This window comes from Heteronotia binoei, chromosome 8 (genome assembly GCF_032191835.1).
Source record: "Heteronotia binoei isolate CCM8104 ecotype False Entrance Well chromosome 8, APGP_CSIRO_Hbin_v1, whole genome shotgun sequence".
Classification (NCBI taxonomy): domain Eukaryota; kingdom Metazoa; phylum Chordata; class Lepidosauria; order Squamata; family Gekkonidae; genus Heteronotia; species Heteronotia binoei.
In genome coordinates, this window is record NC_083230.1 from 78,030,475 (window position 1) to 78,053,581 (window position 23,107).

Sequence of the window (23,107 nt, forward strand, 5' to 3'; positions counted from 1 at the left end):
TGCAAAAAGTGGCAAAGGGGCCTTTTTGCCCGCTTATATAGGGTAACTTAATCAGTTACATTTTCAAAGAAAAAGGGGAAGCAAGAAAGTGGGAAGCATCAATCCCTCCCCCCAAGACATTCCCAGGCTCCTTTTGCAGGTGCTCCTAATCTGAAGGAGCAACCTTCGTTTCCCTTAGTAACCCTTTCAGATCAGTGCAAAGGAATTTAGATAACTGTTACAAAGAAACAGCTGCAGTAGAAGAGAGAAGATAAAAGTGAAAGTTCTTCAGCAACCAGAAAAATGGCAAGGCACTTGACAGTATCACTTCAGCAAGTTCATCATATTAAGAATTTACTGAACAGCAGTTACTAAATGTGGTATTTAAGATTCTTGCTAAATGACTGTCGGACTTTGAAAAACTGGTGTCACTTGACTAGGTTCAAGTTTCTTGAATAAATTAAACAAAAAAATAATTGGATTTTGAAGAAATATGCAATTGTTACTATTACGAATGTTACTGTTATTATCTTAGTGGGTTGTGCTATTCTGAATAATGTTTTTTATAGTGTAGAGTAGGGGCCACTGGGAATGAGTGGAAACCAAGGGGATGGTGACTCCCAAAAGTTTGGGATTCACTGATCTAAGATTTCCAGAGGAGCAGAGCCATGTGCTTGTGCTACCCATGTGTCAGTAACATTAGTTGGGCAGTCACATAAACTTTTTCTTCCTCATTCACTGGGGATTATAAAATACGTAAATTTGCCTCAGCAGCTTTCAACATAACTTGAAGGGCTTCTACATTGTGTCATGTAGCGCCAGATACTTCTATCAGCAAAAATGTACCTGGAGTCTGGTACTTCTGTTGGAAATCCTAAGACAGGATGTAATTCTCTACTGACAGAGAAAGGAAGGTTGGTACACAGCATGAGTTTGTGGTCTTGGTGACCCTTTTTGGCCCTACCCTGGAAGTGATCAAGCAGAACAAGCAGCGAAATAAAGAGAGTACATTAAACATATAGGGGCAGAGGTGTCAAACTCATTTATTATGAGGGCCAGATCTGACATAAATGAGACTTTGTTGGGCAGGACCATGTGTGCCATAAAATGTAATGCCAGGTAGTGGAGATATAAACTTTATAAAGGACACAAACACAATTAAATGTTTTTTAAAAAAACGTAAAGTAAATCATGCTTAAAAGATTCATTACAGAAATCTCATGGTCAATGCTTTGAGCCTAAGACCCAGGGAAAACATGAAATGGCTGGGCATTGTGAGCTTTTGTACATAAATTGCTTCATGTGCTGGTCAGCCAATGGAGAAAATAGAGGCTTTGCTCTGTAGCTCTTGTGCGATTGAGCAAGCCTGGCAAAGCAAGCTGTGATGCAGAAGGAAGCAAGAGAGAAGGAAGCAGATGGAGGTGCTCATGGGCCTGATAGGGGGTTCTTTGGGAGCCTGATCTGGCCCTCGGGCCACACATCTGACATCCCTAATATAGAGTATGTCAGGGTATATGTATGTGTAATGTGATACGTATCAACCATCTCTTTAAAACTTGCTTCCTAAATTATTATGGACATGGGCTAAAATAGAACATAGTAAATGCTATCATTACTTTGCAGACATTATAGTTTGAGTTTTCCATAACCATGTTCAGTTCCGATGTGCATAGTAAAACATTTTCAAATGATTGTACATTGAATATATTGACTGTCATTTATGTATATATTTTACAGGTTATCCAGAGGTTTCTTGAAGAAAAGTTCAGTGCCCTGCAATGTGCTGTCTTTGATAAAACGGTAGCAGATCTGAAAACTAGAGTTGATAAGATTGAATGTAGCAAGAGACATAAAACTGTCCTTAATGAACTACAGGTATATGGGCTTGCGTGTTTAAAAACTGAAGTCTCCTTTTAACTTTTTCTCGTTATGCGTGTCCCTTTTTCTTTCATGTGTATACTTTTTGTCCCTCAGAAATTGTAACTTACAGACAGGCTGAGTGCTAGCTTTAGGCAAAAAAGAATTTGAGATGAGTGGTATTCATGAAGAATCATGGGTACTGCAAAAGAGAGTCATCTCACTTTAGGATAGCCAGTATTGATGCAAGAGAAGAGCAGGTAGTTGTGCTTGTAGATCACTGGAAGATAATTACTAAAATGAAAGGTAAAAACTAGGGAGTTACTGTCTTTAATGCTGAAATATAGAGTTGGGGCATAACCAAGACACCAGAAACCATCCAAAATAAAATTCTCAAGGCTCTTTTTAAAATGTCCTTTGGAATCCTAGTGTCATGTCTTAAGGACTGGCAAGTCCTGTTAACTGTTAAGGATTATTTGATATCGTTGGCTACTGCTCTATGTAGCCAAAATATGTTTGAAAGACTCTTAGGATTGTAATGTTAAGATGATGAATTACAATGGGTTGTCTGAAATGTACTTAGCTCAGTTGAGATAAGGATATAAATCTCAAAAATTGGGTAGATGAGTGGAAGGTGCATATCAATTGAGACATTTAATCCCCCGTTTGTCCTTCTCCAAGGAAATAGGTTGGCTAGCGTTAGAGAGATTTCATTTCAAAGAGATGGGGGGATTCACTTATTTTATGATGATGCTTTTTGGAAGAAGAAAAAAGTTGAACTCACTTTTATTTTTTTATTTATTTATCTAAGATTTATATCCCGCCCTTCCCACTAGGTGGCTCACGGTGGCTTACAACATATAAAACTAACATAAAATCTAAGATTAAGCATTAAAATTAACATTTCATAATTTACAGTTAAAAATCTAAACATTTGTTATATACATACACATTAAAATCAAACGGCAGTCCTACAGCTACACTCATCGGTTACAAATTCAGTATTTGATGTTCAGTATTCGATGTTCAGTACTCAGTGCTCAGTGCCGATTAGTTGGGGGCCAGCCGGAAGAGGGATGCCCTGCGGAATTGGGTAAGGTCCCGCAGGGCCCTTACCTCTTCCGGCAGCTGGTTCCACCAAGATGGAGCCATTACGGAGAAGGCCCCGTCTCTTGTAACTTTCAAGTGGGCTCCCTTTGGCCCGGGGACAACCAGGAGGTTTTGGGTTCCTGATCTTAGTGCTCACTGGGGAACGTGTGGGAAGAGACGGTCCCTCAGGTAGACTTTCAGTCCTCCATGCCCCTATTTTGGTGTGGAAGAAATGGAAAAGGGTATGCCCAGAGAGTTCTCCATTGACCTCCATTCTGTATCATACAAAATTTGTTCCAGCAAAAAATTATGGCTCCCAAGTGCAGAGGTTCTTTTCTTAACTAATGCCAAATATGGATGCAAATATTATGCTCTTAAATAACAGTAGTCAGCTCTAGATTGAAGGATTCCTGATGGGACTAAACGGCTGTTGAAACATCAAATTGTAAGTTTTCTCCAAAATAAGGAAATTAAAGATGAAATAAACGGACCATTAATTGAATTTGAATAATTAATTTGAAATATAGATAATGAAGAGGGGAAATTGATTACTAAAATATATAGGACAAGGGTGGCCAACAGTAGCTCTCCAGATGTTTTTTGCCTACAACTCCCATCCGCCCCAGCCATTGGCCATGAGGGACAACTCTGGTGCAGATGATTAAAAAGAATTGAGAAATAGAACTAAACACTAAATTTAATTATAATGACTGGGAACAAATATTTCACCACTGTCATTTCAAATCAGTCTCAAGAGTTTACAAGAGCATGCATTAAAGGTGTCTCAAAGGTGATATTTCACTCCAATTAGGCTAACCCACAATGAAAATAGACAGTAAAAACTGTTGGAGAGGTTGTGGTGAACTAGCGATGGTTATTCACATGCGGTGGTTTTGTCCAGTTAGAGCAAATTTTTGAAAATCAATATTTGCAGAAATTGCTAAAATAACCAGGGAACATATAAAACCTACTATAGAACTAGCCTTGCTCAATTTATTTATCAATGAATATTCTCAATGTAAACAAAAAATACCGTCTTTCTTTAGTCACAGGTAGGATGCTTATTGCTCAATGTTGGAAGAATGCTAAAGGGATTTCCTTGGATAGGTGGCTTCTAAATTAAGGAATATAGAGGCACTTGAAAAATTAACAAATAAGATAAGATTAATTGAGGGGAAAAAAAAGAAATATGATTTTAAGATAATTTGTTTTATAATTTATGTAATGGGATATCCAGACTATAGCTCATTAAAGTATTTTCTTTAATAAGAACATAAGAGAAGCCATGTTGGATCAGGCCAATGGCCCATCTAGTCCAATACTCTGTGTCACACAGTGGCCAAAAAACCAAGTGCCATCAAGAGGTCCACCAGTAGGGCTAGAAGCCCTGCCACTGTGCCCCCCCCCCCTCAAGCACAAGAATACAGAGCATCATTGCCCCAGACAGAGAGTTCCAACAATACACTGTGGCTAATAGCCACTGATGGACCTCTGCTCCATATGCTTATCTATTCGCCTCTTGAAGCTGTCTAGGCTTGTAGTCACCACCACCCCCTGTGGCAGTGAATTCCACTTGTTAATCATCCTTTGGGTAAAAAAGTACTTCCTTTTATCAGTTCAAACCCAACTGCTCAGCAATTTCATTGAATGCTGGCAAGTTTTTGTATTGTGAGAATGGGAGAAAAGTATTTCTTTCTCTATCTTCTCTATCCCATGCATAATCTTGTAAACCTCTATCATGTCCCTTGAGTTGACATTTCTCCAGGCTAAAGAGCCCCAAACGTTTTAACCTCTCTTCATAGGGAAAGCGTTCCAACCCTTTCATCATTCTAGTTGCCCTTTTCTAATGGATGGAGACCCTTAACTGAAAGTTTGAATAAGACACTGATTAGAGGATACTGTTTCTCAGAAATGAAATTAATGAAAATTATGTAAAATCTCAGACAACTTGGATGGAAGCAGCCCCCACTCCCCCTTTCTCCTTCCTTTTTATCTATTCATGATTTTTCATGTTTTGGTTTATGTATTTTCTTTGTTATGTTTTGAATTTTTTTGTTGATACATCACCATAACATGATAGTATTATCTCTTATATTGGATATGAGGTTATCAGATGGTTTTGTTATATTTCGTTTTGTTGTTGGCATTTGTTTTGTGTGTGTGAATAAAAATGTTTTTTTTTAAAAAAAAATGAAACGTACAATTGGATTTGACAACAATTTGTAATTCCATATTTATGCAATGGCTTACGTATTGTAAATCTAATAATTACCTATAAACCTATCTATTGGGAAACTTACTTGACCTCAGATTTAAAAAACAAACAAACAGCAAATCTCTTTTCTAGACAATAAAAACTGGGATATGCAAAAGTTGTTATAGACCAAGGCTATATGTAGAGAGAGAAACAGTCTGCAGTGGATAGTTCAGAGGGTATGTGGTCTACAGTACAACAGTTAAATTCAAGTCCAGTAGCACCTTAGAGACTGTCACGGTAAAAGCTTTCAAGACTCAGAGCTCCCTTTGTCAGACAATATGCAGTGGAAAAGTTGTGAAGATTTTAGGTTGCTTCTTGTTTCTCAGGACGTTACGAATAATTGCCCTTCCCTGTTAGGAGAATTCTGTAAATAATAGTCAGGGCTCTTTTTCTAGCAGGAGCTCCTCTGCATATTAGGCCAGTACCCTCTGATGTAGCCAATCCTCCAAGAGCTTAGAGGACTCTTAGTACAGAACCTACTGTAAGCTCCATTGGCTATATCAGGGGGCATGGCCTAATATGCAGAGGAGCTCCTGCTAGAAAAAGAGCCCTGATAATAGTCATTGAAAGCTTTGCCAGTGGTAGACTGCCCTATTACTTAAATTATTGCTGTGCTTTTACATTTCACTATGATATTTTTGTAGAAGCCACAGATTGTGAGACAACTTTACGTGTGTGTGTGTGTATGATTTCCTTTACTTGGTGTAAGGGGAGAGTTCTGTGTTTATTACAGGGTTTTAAAACCATTATGTTGATATAGCTAACTACCAAAGCAATAAAAGACTGAATAAATCTGACATTAAGATAAATTGATATTGTATCTTATTCCCTTCCCCTCTCTTTTCCAGGCTAAAATTACAAGACTGACAAAACGTTTTGGAGCAGCTAGAGAAGATTTGAAAAAAAGATCTGAAGTAAGGCTAGAGCTTTGTGTTATTTTTTGTTAACTGTTTCCAGCAGAATAACTACCTCAGTGAAGACTGTCTTGTACTTTACTGGAATAAAATCAATCAATTGCAGGAAATAATTTAATTATATTTTAGGATTAAATGGGATAGAGGAACTATTCTGTACTCTGTGTCAAAGAGAGATTTATTTATTTAAAGAAATTCAGAGCACAGGAGAGTAACTGTATTGAGATTTGGGGTCTTCTCCAGCAGAGGCCTCATTAAAAATTTCATTGTGACTAAGTGATCTGTGATAATTTGCATATTTCAGCAACACCAGATATTATTTGCTTGCTGAAGTAGAGCATGGCAGGACATGTTGATGCTATATATTGCCACGTTTTCCTTTGAATCATTGCAGGTATCTTATGAGAGATTTTGTTTTTTAAAACTTCGTGGCATGTGGCCCATGAACAACAGGTTCCTCATTTACATCAGAGCAACACTATTTTAAGAAAAGAGGACTGATTTCTTACTGTTTGAAGTAAAAAGAAGAGATTTTCCTCCAAATTACTGCAAAGTTTGAAGGAGGGCAGTATTACTATTACAGCATTACGAATCACAGCTGTGATGGTGGTGCAGGAAAATTTATCAACTGCTTATATTGAGATCTCAGATGACTCAAGTTAAGTTTTTGAAGAGGGATAGTAAATTGGTGAACAGAACAAACATGTATGAATATGACTTTAAGGATGTAGATCTCACATTGGCTTGTTACTTTATAGAATCCTCAAAGCACACCTCAGTCCCCAGGAAAAGTGGTGGGTGATGCTGGCGGTGTTAACAGTGTGGCATATAGGTAAGATTTGAAAATATAATACTGCCCATAAGCAAGCTGGTTTGTCGTGCAGTTTTCTCTCTGCTGGTATTTAAAGGATAAATAATTTTTATCAGCTCCCTTAAGAATTCTCATTCAAAGAAGGTCATCTTTGATAGATGGCTCCCATCAGTGATAGAGATGGGCGACAAAGTTGCAGCTTCCCATCCACTGCTGACAACTGCACTCTTCTTCAGTGTTTCCTGCCTTGTTTCAGACTGGTTCACAAGATACCACAGGGTAACAAAAGGCTAAGAGTATACTCATAGGCTGGGAAAGGGATCTCCCTTTATAGCTGGTTTGGGCTAACATTAAGTGATTCTCTCAGGCTATCCTTACAATGCACAGGTTCATGTCCTCTGAAGATGTTAACACTTAAGGTTCTCTTCTTGGTAGTTGCACTTGCAACCTCAGCTAGTAGGATCTCACATTTGGGAGGTTTGTTTGTTTCGTTAAGGAATTCACATGCTTCCTCTCCAGAGCTTTGATAGCTATGTTACACACAAAAACAATACCATAAAATCATAAAAGTATTCAGTCAAGCCATATAACGGCAAGCCATTAGAGACAGTATAAAGCAACTACTGAGGACCTTTTAAAAATCTGTAAAATACCTAAGACTAGAAGCAGCTAAAATGATGATAGCCCAGTTTAGTGTAGTGGTTAAGTGCGTGGACTCTTATCTGGGAGAACTGGGTTTGATTCCCCACTCCTTCACTTGCAGCTGCTGGAATGGCCTTGGGTCAGCCATAGCTCTCACAGAGCTGTTCTTGAAAGGGCAGCTTCTGCGAGAGCTCTCTCAGCCCCATCTACCTCACATGGTGTTTGTTGTGGAGGAGGAAGATAAAGAAGATTGTGAGCTGCTCTGAGATTCAGAGTGAAGGGGGGATATAAATCTAATATCTTCTTCATCTTCTTAAAACCATGAGTAAAATAAATTTTTGCATCCTGGCACCTAAAAGGCTGCACTTATGGTGCCAGGTAAGTGGTGAAAGGGATTCCAATGGCAAAGTTATTATTGACAATGTGTTATTCTGTTCACCACCCACCTCACCTCTGAAGGATACAGAGCAGGCTTAGGAGGCAAATATTAACTGGATGGAAGTTCTTTCAAGTTTGAACCAGCCAGGCTTATAAATACTTTTCATAAACATAACTGGTGCTAAAAACTAACCCCCCATTATGCTCAAAATTTATTGTTTATACTGCACAAGAAAACTGTACCATATTGTGTCCTAAATCACACCATCAAAAAAGAAAGCATGGTATACTATGGATTTATGTTGAGCAATACAGCATATACATTTAGAGAATAAAAGGACTCAAGTCTGAATCTGTATTTGTGGCTTGTCATCTTACCATCACAGTAAAAAAAGGTATCTAAAGAGTCATTTGGGAGCTTTCCCCTTGAGTGTATTCATTTAGCCTATAAGGTTCAAAACAAAGTTTATTTACTTCAGTTATACCACTTCTCTCCAATTAAGGTCCAAAGTAGCATATATAATTCTCCATTTGAGCCTCACAACAACCTTGAGAAGTGTGTGAGTGACTGGCCTAAGGTCCCCTAGCAAACGTCTATGGCAGAGTGGGGATTTGAACCTGGGTCTCTCAGATCCTAGTCTTACACAAACCACTTTATTACACTGGCTCTCTGTTGCAGAAGGTATCACAGTATATTCTATCTGTAGCACTGCATCATTTGGCCTTAATGTTTTAGGGGACGTCTCATGCAAGCAGTAACTTGGGCATTGATGTCTTCATTTATCTGACAATACAAAACAGATATTTGACACATTTGAAGCATATAAGACAGCATATATCAGCAGATCCTGTAACTTGTATTCCTGCCTAGAGTAGACCTTCAGACTTACTGTGATAGTTCTTGCTACTTGGAGGTAAGGAAGGCATTTATATCCCACCTTGATCTTAAGAAGAAGGCGGGAGGTATTCATCTGCTGACATTTTCTTTCTTTCTTTCTTTGATTATGGTCTCATTTTTTTCACCCTCCTTTCTTATGCTGTCTGTAAATAGTTAGCCTTAGAGAAGTTGAGTGAACTTTTAGTTAGGAATATAGTTCCTAAGAATATAGAAGGTTCCATCTGTGGAAACCGCCAAACTGACAAGGAGAGAGCATGAGACAGGGAACTTCAACTTTGTCCTTGCCTCCAAAGTTGATGAAACACCCAACAATCAAGGATGCTTTCCTACCTCCAATAAGCAATTTTATGAAGGTCTACTCTGAATTCTACTAAGGTTTGTTGAATGGGGCTTACTCCTAGGAACGTGCTCTTAGGATTGCACTGTAGGTCTAATGTTCTTTTGTTTCCAAAGCCAGGAACTATATATTTTTTTAGGAAATCAAGGCTTCTTGTTGCATATAAATATGGAGAAGTCAGCACTCTGATGACATAAGACTCTGGAAAAAGTTTTCTTCTGTGGTTTCTGCCACTCCTTGCTTGGTACTGCTAATGCAAATCTTTATTCCATAGAAATGCTGGCACAGTAAGACAGATGCTAGAGTCCAAGAGAAATACAGGTGACAGCACACCAACTACATTTCAGGCACCTGTGAATACAGGTAAAGACTCCTTTCTACCTCAGAAATGTATTTAACTTGTTCCTGTATGCATTTGTGTATGTGTTTAAAAAGCAAAGTTTAGTATATAGTTATTTTTAAGTAGTAGCCTTATACTCATAGGAAATGCATGGGTGGCACTGAATAATAATGAGAGCTAATATAGCAAGCCCTGACTTGGATAGCCCAGACTAGCCTGAACTCATCAGGTTTTGGAAGCTAAGCAGAGTTGGCCCTGATTAATACTTGGATGGGAGACCACCAAGGAAGTCCAGGGTTGCGATACAGAGGCAGGCAATGGCAAACCACCTCTGAACATCACTTGCCTTGAAAACCTTGTGGGGTCACCATAAGTCAGCTGTGATTTCCACCACCAACAGAGCAAAACGTTCCTGTGCAGACACCATCTACTAATTGCTGTTCTTTTTATTGTTTGTTTTGTTATTCAGCCATTGTAGTGAACACAAATAGATTTTTGTTCCTCTGCATTCCTCCCCCCCACACACACCACCACCATACTTACATAACAGCACACTTGGGGGACTGGCTCAGAGCGGGGGAGTGATACAGTTCTCTTTATCTTCTTTTTCTTGATAAGCATTATTTTCTAACTTACTTCCTAACTTGCTGGAAGAATGATCCCCAAACATCATTTCCCTCTCGGATATCCTGTTATCCCTTACTTTGACTTATGGTTCCATTTCTCAATCTTACTTCCACTGTGTTAATCCTTTCCTACTTTCATTGTCAGGGCACAGCACCCATATGTCATATGCACCCTGCATACAATGTGTGTGTTAAGAGTGTCAGGTTGCTTCTGATTTATGGTGACTCTATTCATGACTACCAAAAGTATCCTGTCATTGACAGCCTTGCTCAGTTCTTGCACGCTGAAGCCTGTGACTTCCTTTATTGATTCAATTCATCTCATGTTGGGTCTTCCTTTCCTACTTCCTTTCAACTTTTCCTAGATTATGGTTTTTTTCTGTGGGTTTTCTCTTCTCATGATGTGTGACCAAAGTACAACAGCCTAAGTTTCATCATTTTAGCTTCTAGGTGGAATTCTGGGTTGATTTGATGTAGAACCCACATATTTGTCTTTTTTGGCAGTCTGTGGTATCTGTTTAACTCTTCTTCAGCATCACATTTCAGTTTTCTCAGTCGTCTGTTAGATTTCTTCATTGTCCATCTTTCATATCTATCCATATTAATGGGGAATACCATACCTTGGCCTTGGTTGCCAGTGACACATCCTTACGCTTATGGAGCTTTTCTTGCTCGTTAATGGCTGCCCTTCCAAGTCTCAGTTTCCTCCTGATTTCTTGTTTACAATCTCCCATTTAGTTGATGATTGAGCCAAGGAATAGAAAATCTTTAACAATTTCAATTTTTTCACTGTCAGCCTTAAAATTGTATATAATTCCTCAATAGTCTTTACCTCTGTCTACTTGATGTTCAGCTGTAATACTGCTTTGGCACATTCTCTATTAACTTTCATCAGTAGTCATTTCAAGTCTACTATTTTCTGCTAGTAATATATCATCTGCGTATCTCAGATTGTTGATATTCCTTCCACCAGATTTTACTCCCACCTTCATCTAAACCTAATCCAGTTTTCTTACAATATGTTCTGTATATAAATTGAATATATGGGGGGAGAAAATATATCCTTAATTGACACCTTTATCAATTAGAAACTATTCTGTTTATGTTCTGTCCTAGCAGTAGCTGTAGTATAGGTTACGCATCAAAATAATCATTAAGTTGTGGCACAAACATTTCTGTTGAAGCCTGTTATAGCTTTTCATGATGCATACTGTGGAAAGCTTTGCTGTAATCAATAAAACACAAACTCATTTTCTTCTGAAATTATCTGGTATTATTTAGTAACCAGTGTAAATTTGCAGTACAATCTCGTAGTGCCTCTTTTCGGAATCCAGCTTAAACATCTGGCATTTCTTGTTGCACATATGGTGAGGATCTGTTGTAAAATCTTCAACCTGGTGCTTGCCCAAGAAATTAATGCAATAGTCTGATAGTTACTGCAGTCTTCAATGCCTCTTTTTTTCAGAGATGGACTGTAGATTTAGCATTTTCAGTCCGTGAGACATTGTTTCATTTTCCTTATTTGTTGGCATATTGTTAAGATTTTGATAGAAGCACTTTCTGTAGCTTGAAATAGTTCTGATACTCCTTCTACTCCTGGTAATTTATTTCTTCCAATTTGAGTGCAGCTTTCACTTCACTTTCTAAAATTGCAGGTTCTTCATCAACAGATTCTTCTTTGTAGGGATGTCATCCTTCCAAGTTTTCTTTAGTGGATTGTTTTCATCTTTTCTTTATATTGTCCTGATCAGTTAATGTAGTTTCATATTGAGCTTTCAGCATCCCTAACAATGGTTTGAATTTCGTTTTGGGGTCTTAGATCTTGCAGAACTGGTGTTCTGTTCTTCCTTTTTAATTCTTTGTTTCTTTACACCAGGGGTGGCCAACGGTAGCTCTCCAGATGTTTTTTTGCCTACAACTCCCATCAGCCCCAGCCATTGGCCATGCTGGCTGGGGCTGTTGGGAGTTGTAGGCAAAAAACATCTGGAGAGCTACCGTTGGCCACCCCTGCTTTACACTGATTATTATAATAGTCCTCTTTGTCTGGACGCAAAAGTCACAGAAAAGCTGCATTAAAAATTCTGATTTGATTTCTATCACTTTTTACTTTTGATCCTCATCTGTGTGTAACAGTTTAAAGAGTTTTATCAGTCATCAATCAAGGCTTTTTATTTCTTTTGGCTGCAAGAATAGTCTTTGCTCATTCTTTCTTAAAATATCTCTGATTTCAACCCACAGTTCTGTTTGACATTCAGCTGAATTTAGTAAAACAGATCTATTCATTACATGGTCTTCAAAATTTTTCAGAATATTGTTAAACTTTAGATTATACTTTAGTGCTGAGATTGTTTTAGTGTTTTTTTCATCCTTATTCTATTTTTAATAGTAACAATTCATGGTCTGTACCACAAATCAGCTCCTTGTCTTATTTTAACAGAGAAAATAGAACTTCTAGATCTTCTGCTTCTGATTATGTAATCTGTTTAATTTCTGTGTTGGCCATCTGGTGACATCCATGTAAACAATTGTCCGTTCAGTTGCCTGAAGCATTTGTTTGCAGTGAACAAATTGTTGACTTCCTAAAATTCTGAGTCTCACTCCTGTTTCCTTTCATAATCCTAGTTCAAATTTTCTGACTATATTTGATTCTGCTTTTCGTGTTCCAGACATCTATCATCTGTCATCATTAGCGCTTGTTTTAAGTGTATAATACATTTATTTCAGGTCATTTTCATAAAAGCTGTCAGTTTCTTCCTCTTTAACATCTGTAGTTGGGGCAGGCATAAACTTAAATGGTTATGTTGATAGACTTTTCATGGAGTCTGATTGCTATTACTCAGTCAGACATAGTATTATAACCTCCTAATGCTTGTGCTATGCCTTACCTCATTATTAGAGCAACACTGCTGCTTTTGAGTATGACATTTTCAGAGTAAAGCACTTTGTAATTTTCTCACTGAAAATGTCCTACTTCAGTCTAGTTCACTCACACCCAGAATTACAATGTTAAAACATTCCATTTATCATTTTATGATTTTGAGATTACCTTGATTCATAGGTCGTGCATTCTGTGTTCCTATTACATGTATCAGACAGCTGTGGACTTTATTCTGCATCTGTTCATGGTGGCAACTGAATGTCCTTTCAGCTTTAATCCTGTTGTGTCATTAAAAACAACATTATTTGTACTGAGTGCCTTTCCAACTTGGGGGTCCTGTCTTCTAGCACTATATCATCTTCTTCGTGGTCTCTGTGCATCACACTGATGGGAGAAGGCGCTAGCGCCGATCATGATCGGTAAACTCAAAAGCTGCGGATTTCCGCGGACGCGCCTCAGTGCGCATGCCCAGAAGCCCCACTGCGCATGCCCACTGAGACGGGAGCGGACATCCCGCCAGTTCTCTTCTGACCGCCGCTTGGATCAGTTGATCATCGCTACGGTCGGTGAACTTTCTTTATTGATTCAGGTTTTATTTTCCTTAAGATTTCTAAGACCTTTTTGCTGCTTATTTTTTCTTCTTCCTACAAAAGTTTTGTTTCGTCTCTGTGGGGGTGAAGGGGCGAAAGAAACTTTCCCACTCTTTTTTCTTTTTTCTGCCCCCCCCCTTCCCCCAGACATCTCACATGGAAAAGCGCTGGGGATTTTTCAAAAGGTATGCAAAGTGCGGGAGTAAAATCGTCCCACCAGAAGGCCACGGGCTGTGTTTTCTCTGCCTGGGAGAGTCTCATAGAACGGACTCGTGCACACATTGTGCTAAATTTTCCAACAAACAAAAATAGAGCGGCCCGTCTCGCAGCAGCCCTGATGGAACAGGCATTGTCTCCGCGAAAGGTATTGGCTTCGGTGGAGCGAGCCGAAAAACCATCGACATCGGAGTCAGTCGATACCGACAGGCCCCTTTCCGACACCAGTCGCCCCATCAAAAGACCAGGCTCGGCCTCTAAGTTGGATTCTTCCATGCCTACAAAGAGGCTAAAGGAGGATAAGGGAGCTTTCTCAGAAGCGAAGAAGAGGAAGAAGACGGATAAGCTGAGGCACAGCAAATCCGTATCTCTGTCTTCTTCGACGTCGCCATCGGACGCGATGGCACCGATCATCTCACCATTGAAGCTTTTTGCCTCACCAGGTCGTCGACTAAGACCTCCGATGCTCGCTTTGATGTCCACCCAGATCGCTATCTCCTCAGATTCCAATCGTGACTTGGACTTGACGCAGCGCTCCGCCACCAAAGACAGTCCCCCTGAGCTGATCACACTGTGGCTGAAACTCCTCGATCCCAAAGCCCTCATCGAGATCGATCCCTTAGCCCTTCTCATCGGGCTTGACCCTGTACTCCTCAGCATCGAGGTCAATCCCTGGAGCCGATGAGAGATAGGTCTCCGCACAGCCGCTCACCTAGATTGAGGCCAAAAGTTGACTCTCCATCTCGGCGTTTGCCACCACCGTTGCCATGGGATCAGCGTCAATGGCAATACTTATATGGGTCATACCCAATGGCCTCAGTTTTTCCCTGGTTCCCACAGCGACAGATGGAATGGGACCAGTACTCGGAAGCCTCCTGTCGATCCCGAACATCATACAGACCACCCAAGCGAGTTCCATCTGCTTCATTGTCTAAACCACCCAACACTGAACCATCTCGACCGTGGAGGTATTCTTCGCGTCATCGCACTTCTGAACAGGTCACAGTGACAGACCCGGCTTCGGATCCGACACCACTCCTTTCCAAGCACTTGGAATCTCCCAAGGACTCCCCAAGGTCTGTAGAGGGATCGATCCTGGAGGAACAAGAGGCTTCATCATCACCTGACGAGCCCTTACCCTCTCACAAAGTAGCTGAGGAACAACCCATCTCTCCATCTGAGGACCTCAAATCTTATGGTGACCTCATTCAATGCATGGCACAGTCCTTATCACTCTCCACGTTCCAACCACAGCCCATAATCATGGATAACGTCTTTGATATCGTTCAAATGGACACATCCACTGCTGTAGCCTTGCCATTGACCACAGTTATGCTACATACAGCTAAATCTTCGTGGGAAAAGCCTGCTTCCACACCCATCTCATCACCCAGACTCGACCACATGTACAGAATACAGGAATCTACTGCTGACTTCCTTTTTAATCACCAAAAACCCCAACTTTGTGGTAGTGGCCTCATCATCAAAAGCAAGGAAAACACATTCTTCACCCCCTGATAAGGAAGGGAAGAAGTTAGATAATCTTGGAAGGAGTCTTTACTCTGTGGGCTCACTAGGGGTGAAGGTTGCAAATTACTCAGCCTGTATGGGGCGATATCAGTACGCTCTGTGGGAGCAGCTCTCCCCCATTCTGCCCACTCTTCCGGAACAGAGCAGGGCTTCAATCAAGAAGATCCAAAAAGAGGGTATGACTTTAGCCAAGCAACAGCTAAGTTCGGCTAAACATTCATAATCCGACTGGGTTATGTGATCGAATTCCATCAAGATCCACCAGTTCCAACCTTCGTCTCCACCAACCCCTCTCACACACTACGGGTGGAGATTCAGTCACTCCTTCACAAACATGCCATAGAACCAGTTCCATCAAACCAAAGAGGACTAGGTTTTTATTCACGCTATTTCACGGTCCCAAAGAGAGATGGAGGCCTTCGACCAATCATGGACCTTCGAGCTCTAAACCAGTTCATCTCCTACCACAAATTCAGAATTACCTCCTTGCCCAACATCCTTCCCCTCCTCAATCCAGGAGATTGGATGGCCACTCTGGATCTACAAGACGCATATTTCCACATCAGCATACACCCATCCCACAGGAAGTATCTCAGATTTACCATCGGGTCTGCCCATTACCAATATCGGACCTTGCCTTTTGGTCTCTCTGTGGCCCCCAGGGTTTTTACGAAAACAATGGTTGTGTCATCTCAGCCCATCTGAGACTGCAAGGCATTACAATATTCCCATACATAGACAATTGGCTCCTGGTAGCAGAGTCAGAATCTCGTCTAGTGCAACACATCACCACCACTCTTACCCTTCTACAGGAGTTGGGCTTGCAGGTCAACAAGAAGTCTTGTCTTCTACCCTCTCAGAAGGTGCAGTTTATAGGAGCAATCATAGATACCCTGTCCTGCAAGGCCTTCTTACCAGCGAACCGAGCAGACGACATCATAGTTCTTGTACAAGTCTGTCTTCACAATCCCACAGTCACGGCTCTTCAAATTCAGCGTCTCCTGGGCCTGATGGCCGCAACCACGTCAGTTCTAGTGTTTGCCAGATTCCACATGAGGATCCTACAGCTGTAGTTCCTCAAACATTTCAAATGCAATGTGGACCTTCCCTCTCGCAAGATGTCCATTCCTCAGGCAGTATTATCCTCCCTCACTTGGTGGCAACAGTGGCATTACTTGCTAGAAGGAGCCCCCTTCCACAAGCCACCCCCGACGATAACTATCACCTCAGATGCATCCCTTTGGGGCTGGGGGGCGCATATGAATGATCTCTGTGTGGGAGACAGGTGGCCCAAATGCCATGTGCAGCATCACATAAACTTTCTGGAGTTGTTGGCGATTCATCATGCTGTTCTCTCCTTTCAGCCGTTACTCTCGAACAAAACTGTGGTCATCTTAACGGACAACACCACTGCAGTATCCTATATAAACAGACAGGGGGCACAGTCTCCCGCAAACTTTGTCTTCTAGCCCTGTGCATTTGGGAGATTTGCAGAGAACTGGACGCGTCACTGATGGCAACACATCTTCCCCAGGGACCAGAATTCTTGTGTGGATTTTCTCAGTCGCGGGGGAGCCTCCCTACATGAATGGAAGCTCAATTGTGACTTTCTTCAACCCATCTTCCTGAGATGGGGAACACCAGACGTAGACATGTTCGCCACTCGCAGCAACAAGAAGTGCAAGCTTTTCTGTTGCGGGGGGGGGAATGGATCCTCTGTCTCTGGGGGATGGCCTGTTGTTTCCTTGGCACAAGCAGCACGTTTACCTGTTTCCTCCCATTCCATTAATCACCAGGGTAGTGCAAAAGATATCCAGAGAGCATCCGAGATGGATCCTCATCACCCCTTGGTGGCCCAGACAACATTGGTTCTCTCCTCTCCTTCGTTTATCCAAGGGACTTTTCCATCAGTTCCCCGTGGCTCCGAATCTTCTCCTATTTCACCGGGGTCTAGTGGTGCACCACGATGTTCCTCACTTGAAGTTAACGGCGTGGAGGTTGGTGTAAGCCAGTTATCTGTGAGAGCTTAATATGTCATCCTAAATAGCAGAAAGCCATCCACTCATAAATCTTACGCCTATAAATGGTCGCAGTTCGTGCATTTCGCCTCAGCTTCTTCTGTTGACCCGAGTGTAGCAGGTCTTCATACAATCCTTGATTTTCTGCTTGCTCTCCTCGACAAGAGGTTATCGGTGTCATCTTGGCTGCCGTTTCGGCCAACCATGCCCAGATTGATGGTCATTCAGTCTTCACGCATCCCAACACGAAGAGGTTCCTATGTGGTCTTGTTAATAATAAACTTTTTAGAGTGTAGACTGTATCCTTCCACTAAGCACCCTACTCTGGCCTGGGACCTCCCTGGAGTTCTGCATGCACTCTCAGGGAAACCTTTCGAGCCAATGGCGACTTGTTCTCTCCAATTGCTGGCCTGGAAGACAGCCTTTTTGGTAGCAATTACTTCCGCAAGAAGAGTGGGTGAACTTGCAGCACTGAGATGTGACCCCCCCCCCCCATACTTATGTTTCACCAATAATAATAATAATAATAATATTTTATTTTTATATCCCGCCCTCCCCGCCAGGCGGGCTCAGGGCGGCTAACAGACATGGGAGTCCCATGATTCACATAAAACAGCATGAACAATTTAAATATATCAATTACAAATAAGTTATTTAAAATAGGTAAAATATATAAAATAGGTGCTAAAATGCTGTAATCATAATGTACACAAGATGGCTAGATGTCCGCTCGTTGGGTTAATCAGGTTCTATCTCGAAAGCCAGCTGGAAAAGAAATGTTTTGCAAGCCCTGCGGAATTGGTTCAGGTCCCGCAGGGCTCGCACCATCTCTGGAAGGTCGTTCCACCAACGAGGGGCTATCACCGAGAAGGCTTGCTCCCTAGTAGCCTTCAACCTAACTTCTCTTGGCCCAGGGATTGTTAGTAAGTTCTGAGAACTAGACCTCAGTGCTCTCTGGGGCACATATGGGGAGAGGCGGTCCTTTAGGTAGGCAGGTCCTCGGCCATATAGGGCTTTAAAGGTGATAACCAGCACCTTATAGCGAACACGGTATACAACCGGCAGCCAATGCAGATTCCGCAGCCCAGGCCGCGCAGGCTCCCACCGTGGTAGTCCCTCCAGCAGCCTGGCCGCCGCGTTCTGGACTACCTGAAGTCTCCGTGTTCGGTACAAGGGCAGCCCCATGTAGAGGGCATTGCAGTAGTCTAACCTCGAAGTGACCGTTGCGTGGATCACAGTTGCTAGGTCGGTGCGCTCCAAGAAGGGAGCCAACTGCCTCGCCCTCTTAAGATGAAAGAAGGCGGATCTAGCAGTGGCGGCCACCTGGGCCTCCATTGATAAGGAGGACTCCAGTAGCACTCCCAGGCTCTTGACTTTGCGCACTGGTACCAGTGGCGCACCGTCAAAGGCCGGTAAAGTAATCTCCCCTCCTGGCCCGCCGCGGCCCACGCAAAGGACCTCAGTCTTCGCCGGATTCAACTTCAGCCCGCTCAGCCTGAGCCAGTCAGCCACGGCTTGTAATGCCCGGTCCAAATTTGTAGGGACATCACCAGCCCGGTCGCCCATCAGTAGATAGAGCTGGGTGTCATCTGCATATTGATGACAACCCAGCCCATACCTCTGTGCAATCTGGGCAAGGGGGCGCATAAAGATGTTAAACAGCATCGGGGAGAGAACTGCTCCCTGAGGCACTCCAGAATGAAGTGGGTACCTCTGAGACAGCTCCCCCCCAATTGCCACCCTTTGTCCCCGACCATCAAGAAAGGAGGAGAGCCACTGTAAGGCTAGCCCCCGAATTCCTGCGTCGGCGAGGCGGCGGGTCAGCAGCCGATGGTCGACCATATCGAACGCAGCCGATAGGTCTAGCAACAGCAATACCACCGAGCCGCCTCGATCCAGTTGTCGTCGGAGGTCATCCATGAGGGCGACCAGGACTGTTTCTGTTCCATGGCCCGGGCGGAAGCCGGACTGGCATGGGTCTAGGACGGAAGCGTCCTCCAGAAATTCCTGTAACTGCACCGCCACGGCCCTCTCGATAATTTTGCCTAAAAAGGGCAAATTTGAGACCGGCCGGTAGTGTGCCAATTCGGCCGGGTCTGATGACGGTTTTTTCAAGAGAGGGCGGACCAATGCCTCTTTCAGGGGTGTTGGAAAAACACCTTCTGAAAGGGATCGATTTATAATATCCCGTATAGGATATCTTAATTCCTCCTGGCAGGCCTTAATTAGCCAGGAGGGGCATGGGTCCAGGTCACAAGTCGTGGATCGTGCAGTGCCAAGAATTCTGTCGACTTCCTCCAAGCTGAGCGGGTCGAAGCAATCCAGAGTTAAATCAGAAGACATGCATTGGGCTTCGAGTCCACTTACTGCCTCCAAATTGGCGGGGCAGTCCTGGCGGAGCGATTGGACCTTGTCCGCAAAGAATTTCGCAAAAGCCTCACAGCCAATTTCCAATTCCTTAGCTTTTGAATTGCCTTGAGGCAATGTAGTCAGATTCCGAATTATTCTAAATAATTGGGCTGGGCGCGAATTTGCAGATGCAATCCTAGCTGCAAAGTATGTTTTCTTTGCGGCCTTGATTGCCATCTCATAGGACTTCATAAACTTCCTGTAAGATGTTCTAATCGCCTCGTCACGAGTACGTCGCCATTGCCTCTCTAGCCGTCTAAGGCCTTGTTTCAGCAGGCGTAATTCCGGGGTATACCACGGAGCCAGCTTAGTCCGAGGTCGCAGAGGGCGCCAAGGTGCGATCTCCTCGATGGCCCTAGAGAGCCGGCTATTCCAGGTCTCAATCAGGCCATCGAGGGAGTCGCCAGAGGGCCAGGGGTCCCGCAGAGCCATCTGGAACCGTTCCGGGTCCATTTGGCTCCGCGGGCGAGCCATAATCGGCTCCTTGCCTAAACAGGTTTGGGGGGGCATATTTACACGGGCCTTGAGGGCGAAGTGATCCGACCATGGCACTACCTCTGCGGTTATATCGCTCACTACAATCCCGGCCGCGAAGATCAGGTCTAACATGTGTCCGGCCTGGTGAGTGGGGGTTACAACAAATTGAGAGAGTCCCAGTGTCGCCATGGAAGACACTAGGTCCGTCGCCTGACTGGAGGACGGGGTCATCAGCATGGACGTTGAAGTCACCCAGGATTATCAGCCTTGGGTGCTCCAGCGCCCAGCCTGTCGCCGCCTCGAGCAGGGACGGTAAGGCGTTGGCCGGTGCGTTAGGCGTACGGTACACCAGCCAAATCGCCAACCCCTCTTCATCCCCCCACGCCAGACCGGCACATTCAATACCCTCAGTCTTTGGGGCCGGGAGCGCCCTGAAGGAGTAAGCCTCCCGTGCAAATAATGCCACTCCTCCCCCCCGCCCGCTAGTCCGCAATTGGTGGAAGACCGAGTAACCTGGGGGAGCTGTTTGCGAGAGGGCTACTGTGTCACCCTCCCGGATCCAGGTCTCAGTCACGCAAGCCAGGTCCATATTCTGCTCGAGCATAAACTCTCAGAGAATTGAGGTCTTATTATTAATGGACCTGGCGTTGCATAGCACCAATGATGGAGGCGGGTTACACCTGGCCCTACTACCTGTCACCCTTGGGATGGGCCGCAGATTGGAGGGGGGCTGAGCACCGACTTGTCTCTGTCCTCCTCCCTTATAATATCTGCTCCCACCGCCATACCTCCCCCTCCCCAGGAGCACTGGAATCCCTGAGCCGGCCATTCCTCGCTGGCAGCAGCTGCAATAAAACCACTATCAAGGCTGGTATCTGATTGCTCCTCCTCCTCACTCCGTCTAACTAGACCCTAATTCCAATCAACCCAAAACCCCCCCTCCAATTCCTTATATATATATGATAATAAGTTGATTCCAATAGCAATTAATTTACCCCCTCCCTGATTCCCATCAATTTGCTAAAAATATTTATATAATCCAATTCAAATATATAATAATAAATCAATGAGTTAATTAGTAATAAATTAATTTTTAAACTACTAAATTCCGGAGTGGGTTGGCAGTTCTTAAAGTGCGGCGTGAGTGCAGTTTTGGTCGCTCCTTGTGGGGTAGCAGCCACCGGTAGGTATAATGGGGTGTTGCCAATCAAGCTACAGTCAGCACGGAGTAAAGTAAAGTGCACAGTGCAGAGTCCAGGACTAAGTCTCAGTAGTTGTGCCCGGTCATATAAATGCGCCAGATAGTTCCGAGAGGTTGCAGGCTCTGGGTGCAAGTCAATGAGGGAGTCCTGCTGCGTCCGGATATTACCTTCCTTCCCAAGGTGATTTCTTCCTTCCATTTAAGTACAGAGATTTACTTGCCTGTTTTTTTTCTGAATCCAGCTACTGAATCTGAATGAGACTACATGCCTTGGATGTTAAACGGGCACTTTCCTTTTACTTACACTGAGTAGGTCCCTCTCGGAAGGACCCTAGACTTTTTGTTTCTTATGCCCCTGTGTCCCTGGGCCAGAGGATTTCGTCGCAAAAGACTTTCCAAATGGATAACTGAGACTATAAAGCTTTGTTATCTGTTGAATAAGCGACCTCTTTCAGGGCCGATACGAGCTCACTCCACGAGAGCCATGGCCACTTCTGCGGCTTTCATGAAAGGCGTTCCTCTTCAAGACATTTGCAAAGCTGCCACTTGGTCCTCCCCGCATATTTTTGTTAAACACTATGTGCTGGACCTTCGTCTGCATCAGTGTACATCAGTGGGCCGTGCTGTTCTTTAGTCTCTTCCCTGCTGATGGACCGTTGCACCCTCCTCCAGGTAAGCTTCTAGCTTGTTAATCTCCCATCAGTATGATGCACAGAGACCATGAAGAAGATAAACAGGTTGCTTACCTGTAACTGATGATCTTCAAGTGGTCATCTGTGCAGTCACACTACCCGCCCTCCTTCCCCTCTGCTGCTGGTCTGTTGTTGGGATCATGCAGCGGTCAGAAGGAACTGGCGGGATGTCCACTCCCATCTCAGTGGGCATGCGCAGTGGGGCTTCTGGGCATGCGCACTGAGGCGCGTCCGTGGTAATCCACAGCTTTTGAGTTTACCAATCGTGATCGGCGCTGGCACCTTCTCCCATCAGTGTGACTGCACAGATGACCACTCGAAGATCATCAGTTACAGGTAAGCAGCCTGTTTTTCTTTAATTTTGGATTGTCAAATCATAGTTTTTAAGCTATAAGAAGTGGGTTACCATTGTTGTCTTCTTTGCACTGTTAACTGGAGTTTGCTCGGTTTTTTCTGCCGTTGGCTATGGAACATCCTCTGCCAGTGTCACCCTTCACTACTACTGCTGCCCAGTATCTACCCTTCAGAGAGTCCTCTGCCCCCATCACCATTAGAACTCAGGTACTTGAAGATGGTTATAATATCAGCCCTCAGTCGTCTCCTCTCCAGGCTAAACATATCCAGCTCCTTCAGCCTTTACTCATAGGACTTGGTCTCCAGACCTCTTTCCGTTTCCTTTACCAATGGTTCACAGTAATGCATTAATAAGCACAGATAATTGTTACCATGAGAATTCCAAATTACTGAGTTGTATGCTATTTTGCATGAGTAGAATGACATTTGTGGAAGCAACCTTTCTGATCTCATGCCTCTCAATGATGGCCCCAGGTGGTGTTGCATCCTTAGGAACAGCAGATGTTGCAAAATGAGGATTTGCAGTGGAAGGGGGAGAATCAGTGAAAATCAGCCCCTTCTTTTCCAGTGGCAGAAAGCCTTCTGCCATTGGAAACAAGCTGCTGTCTCTACAT

The 23,107-nt window shown here is 43.4% G+C and overlaps 1 protein-coding gene across 5 annotated transcripts in view; it reads left to right on the plus strand.

Annotated features, from left to right (window-relative positions):
• ATF7IP (activating transcription factor 7 interacting protein) overlaps nt 1-23,107 on the plus strand; it is a 216,181-nt gene that overhangs the window by 147,146 nt on the left and 45,928 nt on the right. For all 5 annotated transcript variants that reach the window (XM_060245309.1, XM_060245311.1, XM_060245310.1 and 2 more), the window contains 4 exons: nt 1,717-1,854; nt 6,031-6,096; nt 6,855-6,928; nt 9,437-9,525. In XM_060245309.1, the coding sequence (XP_060101292.1) occupies nt 1,717-1,854; nt 6,031-6,096; nt 6,855-6,928; nt 9,437-9,525 (367 nt within the window). The remainder of the gene's footprint in view (nt 1-1,716; nt 1,855-6,030; nt 6,097-6,854; nt 6,929-9,436; nt 9,526-23,107) is intronic.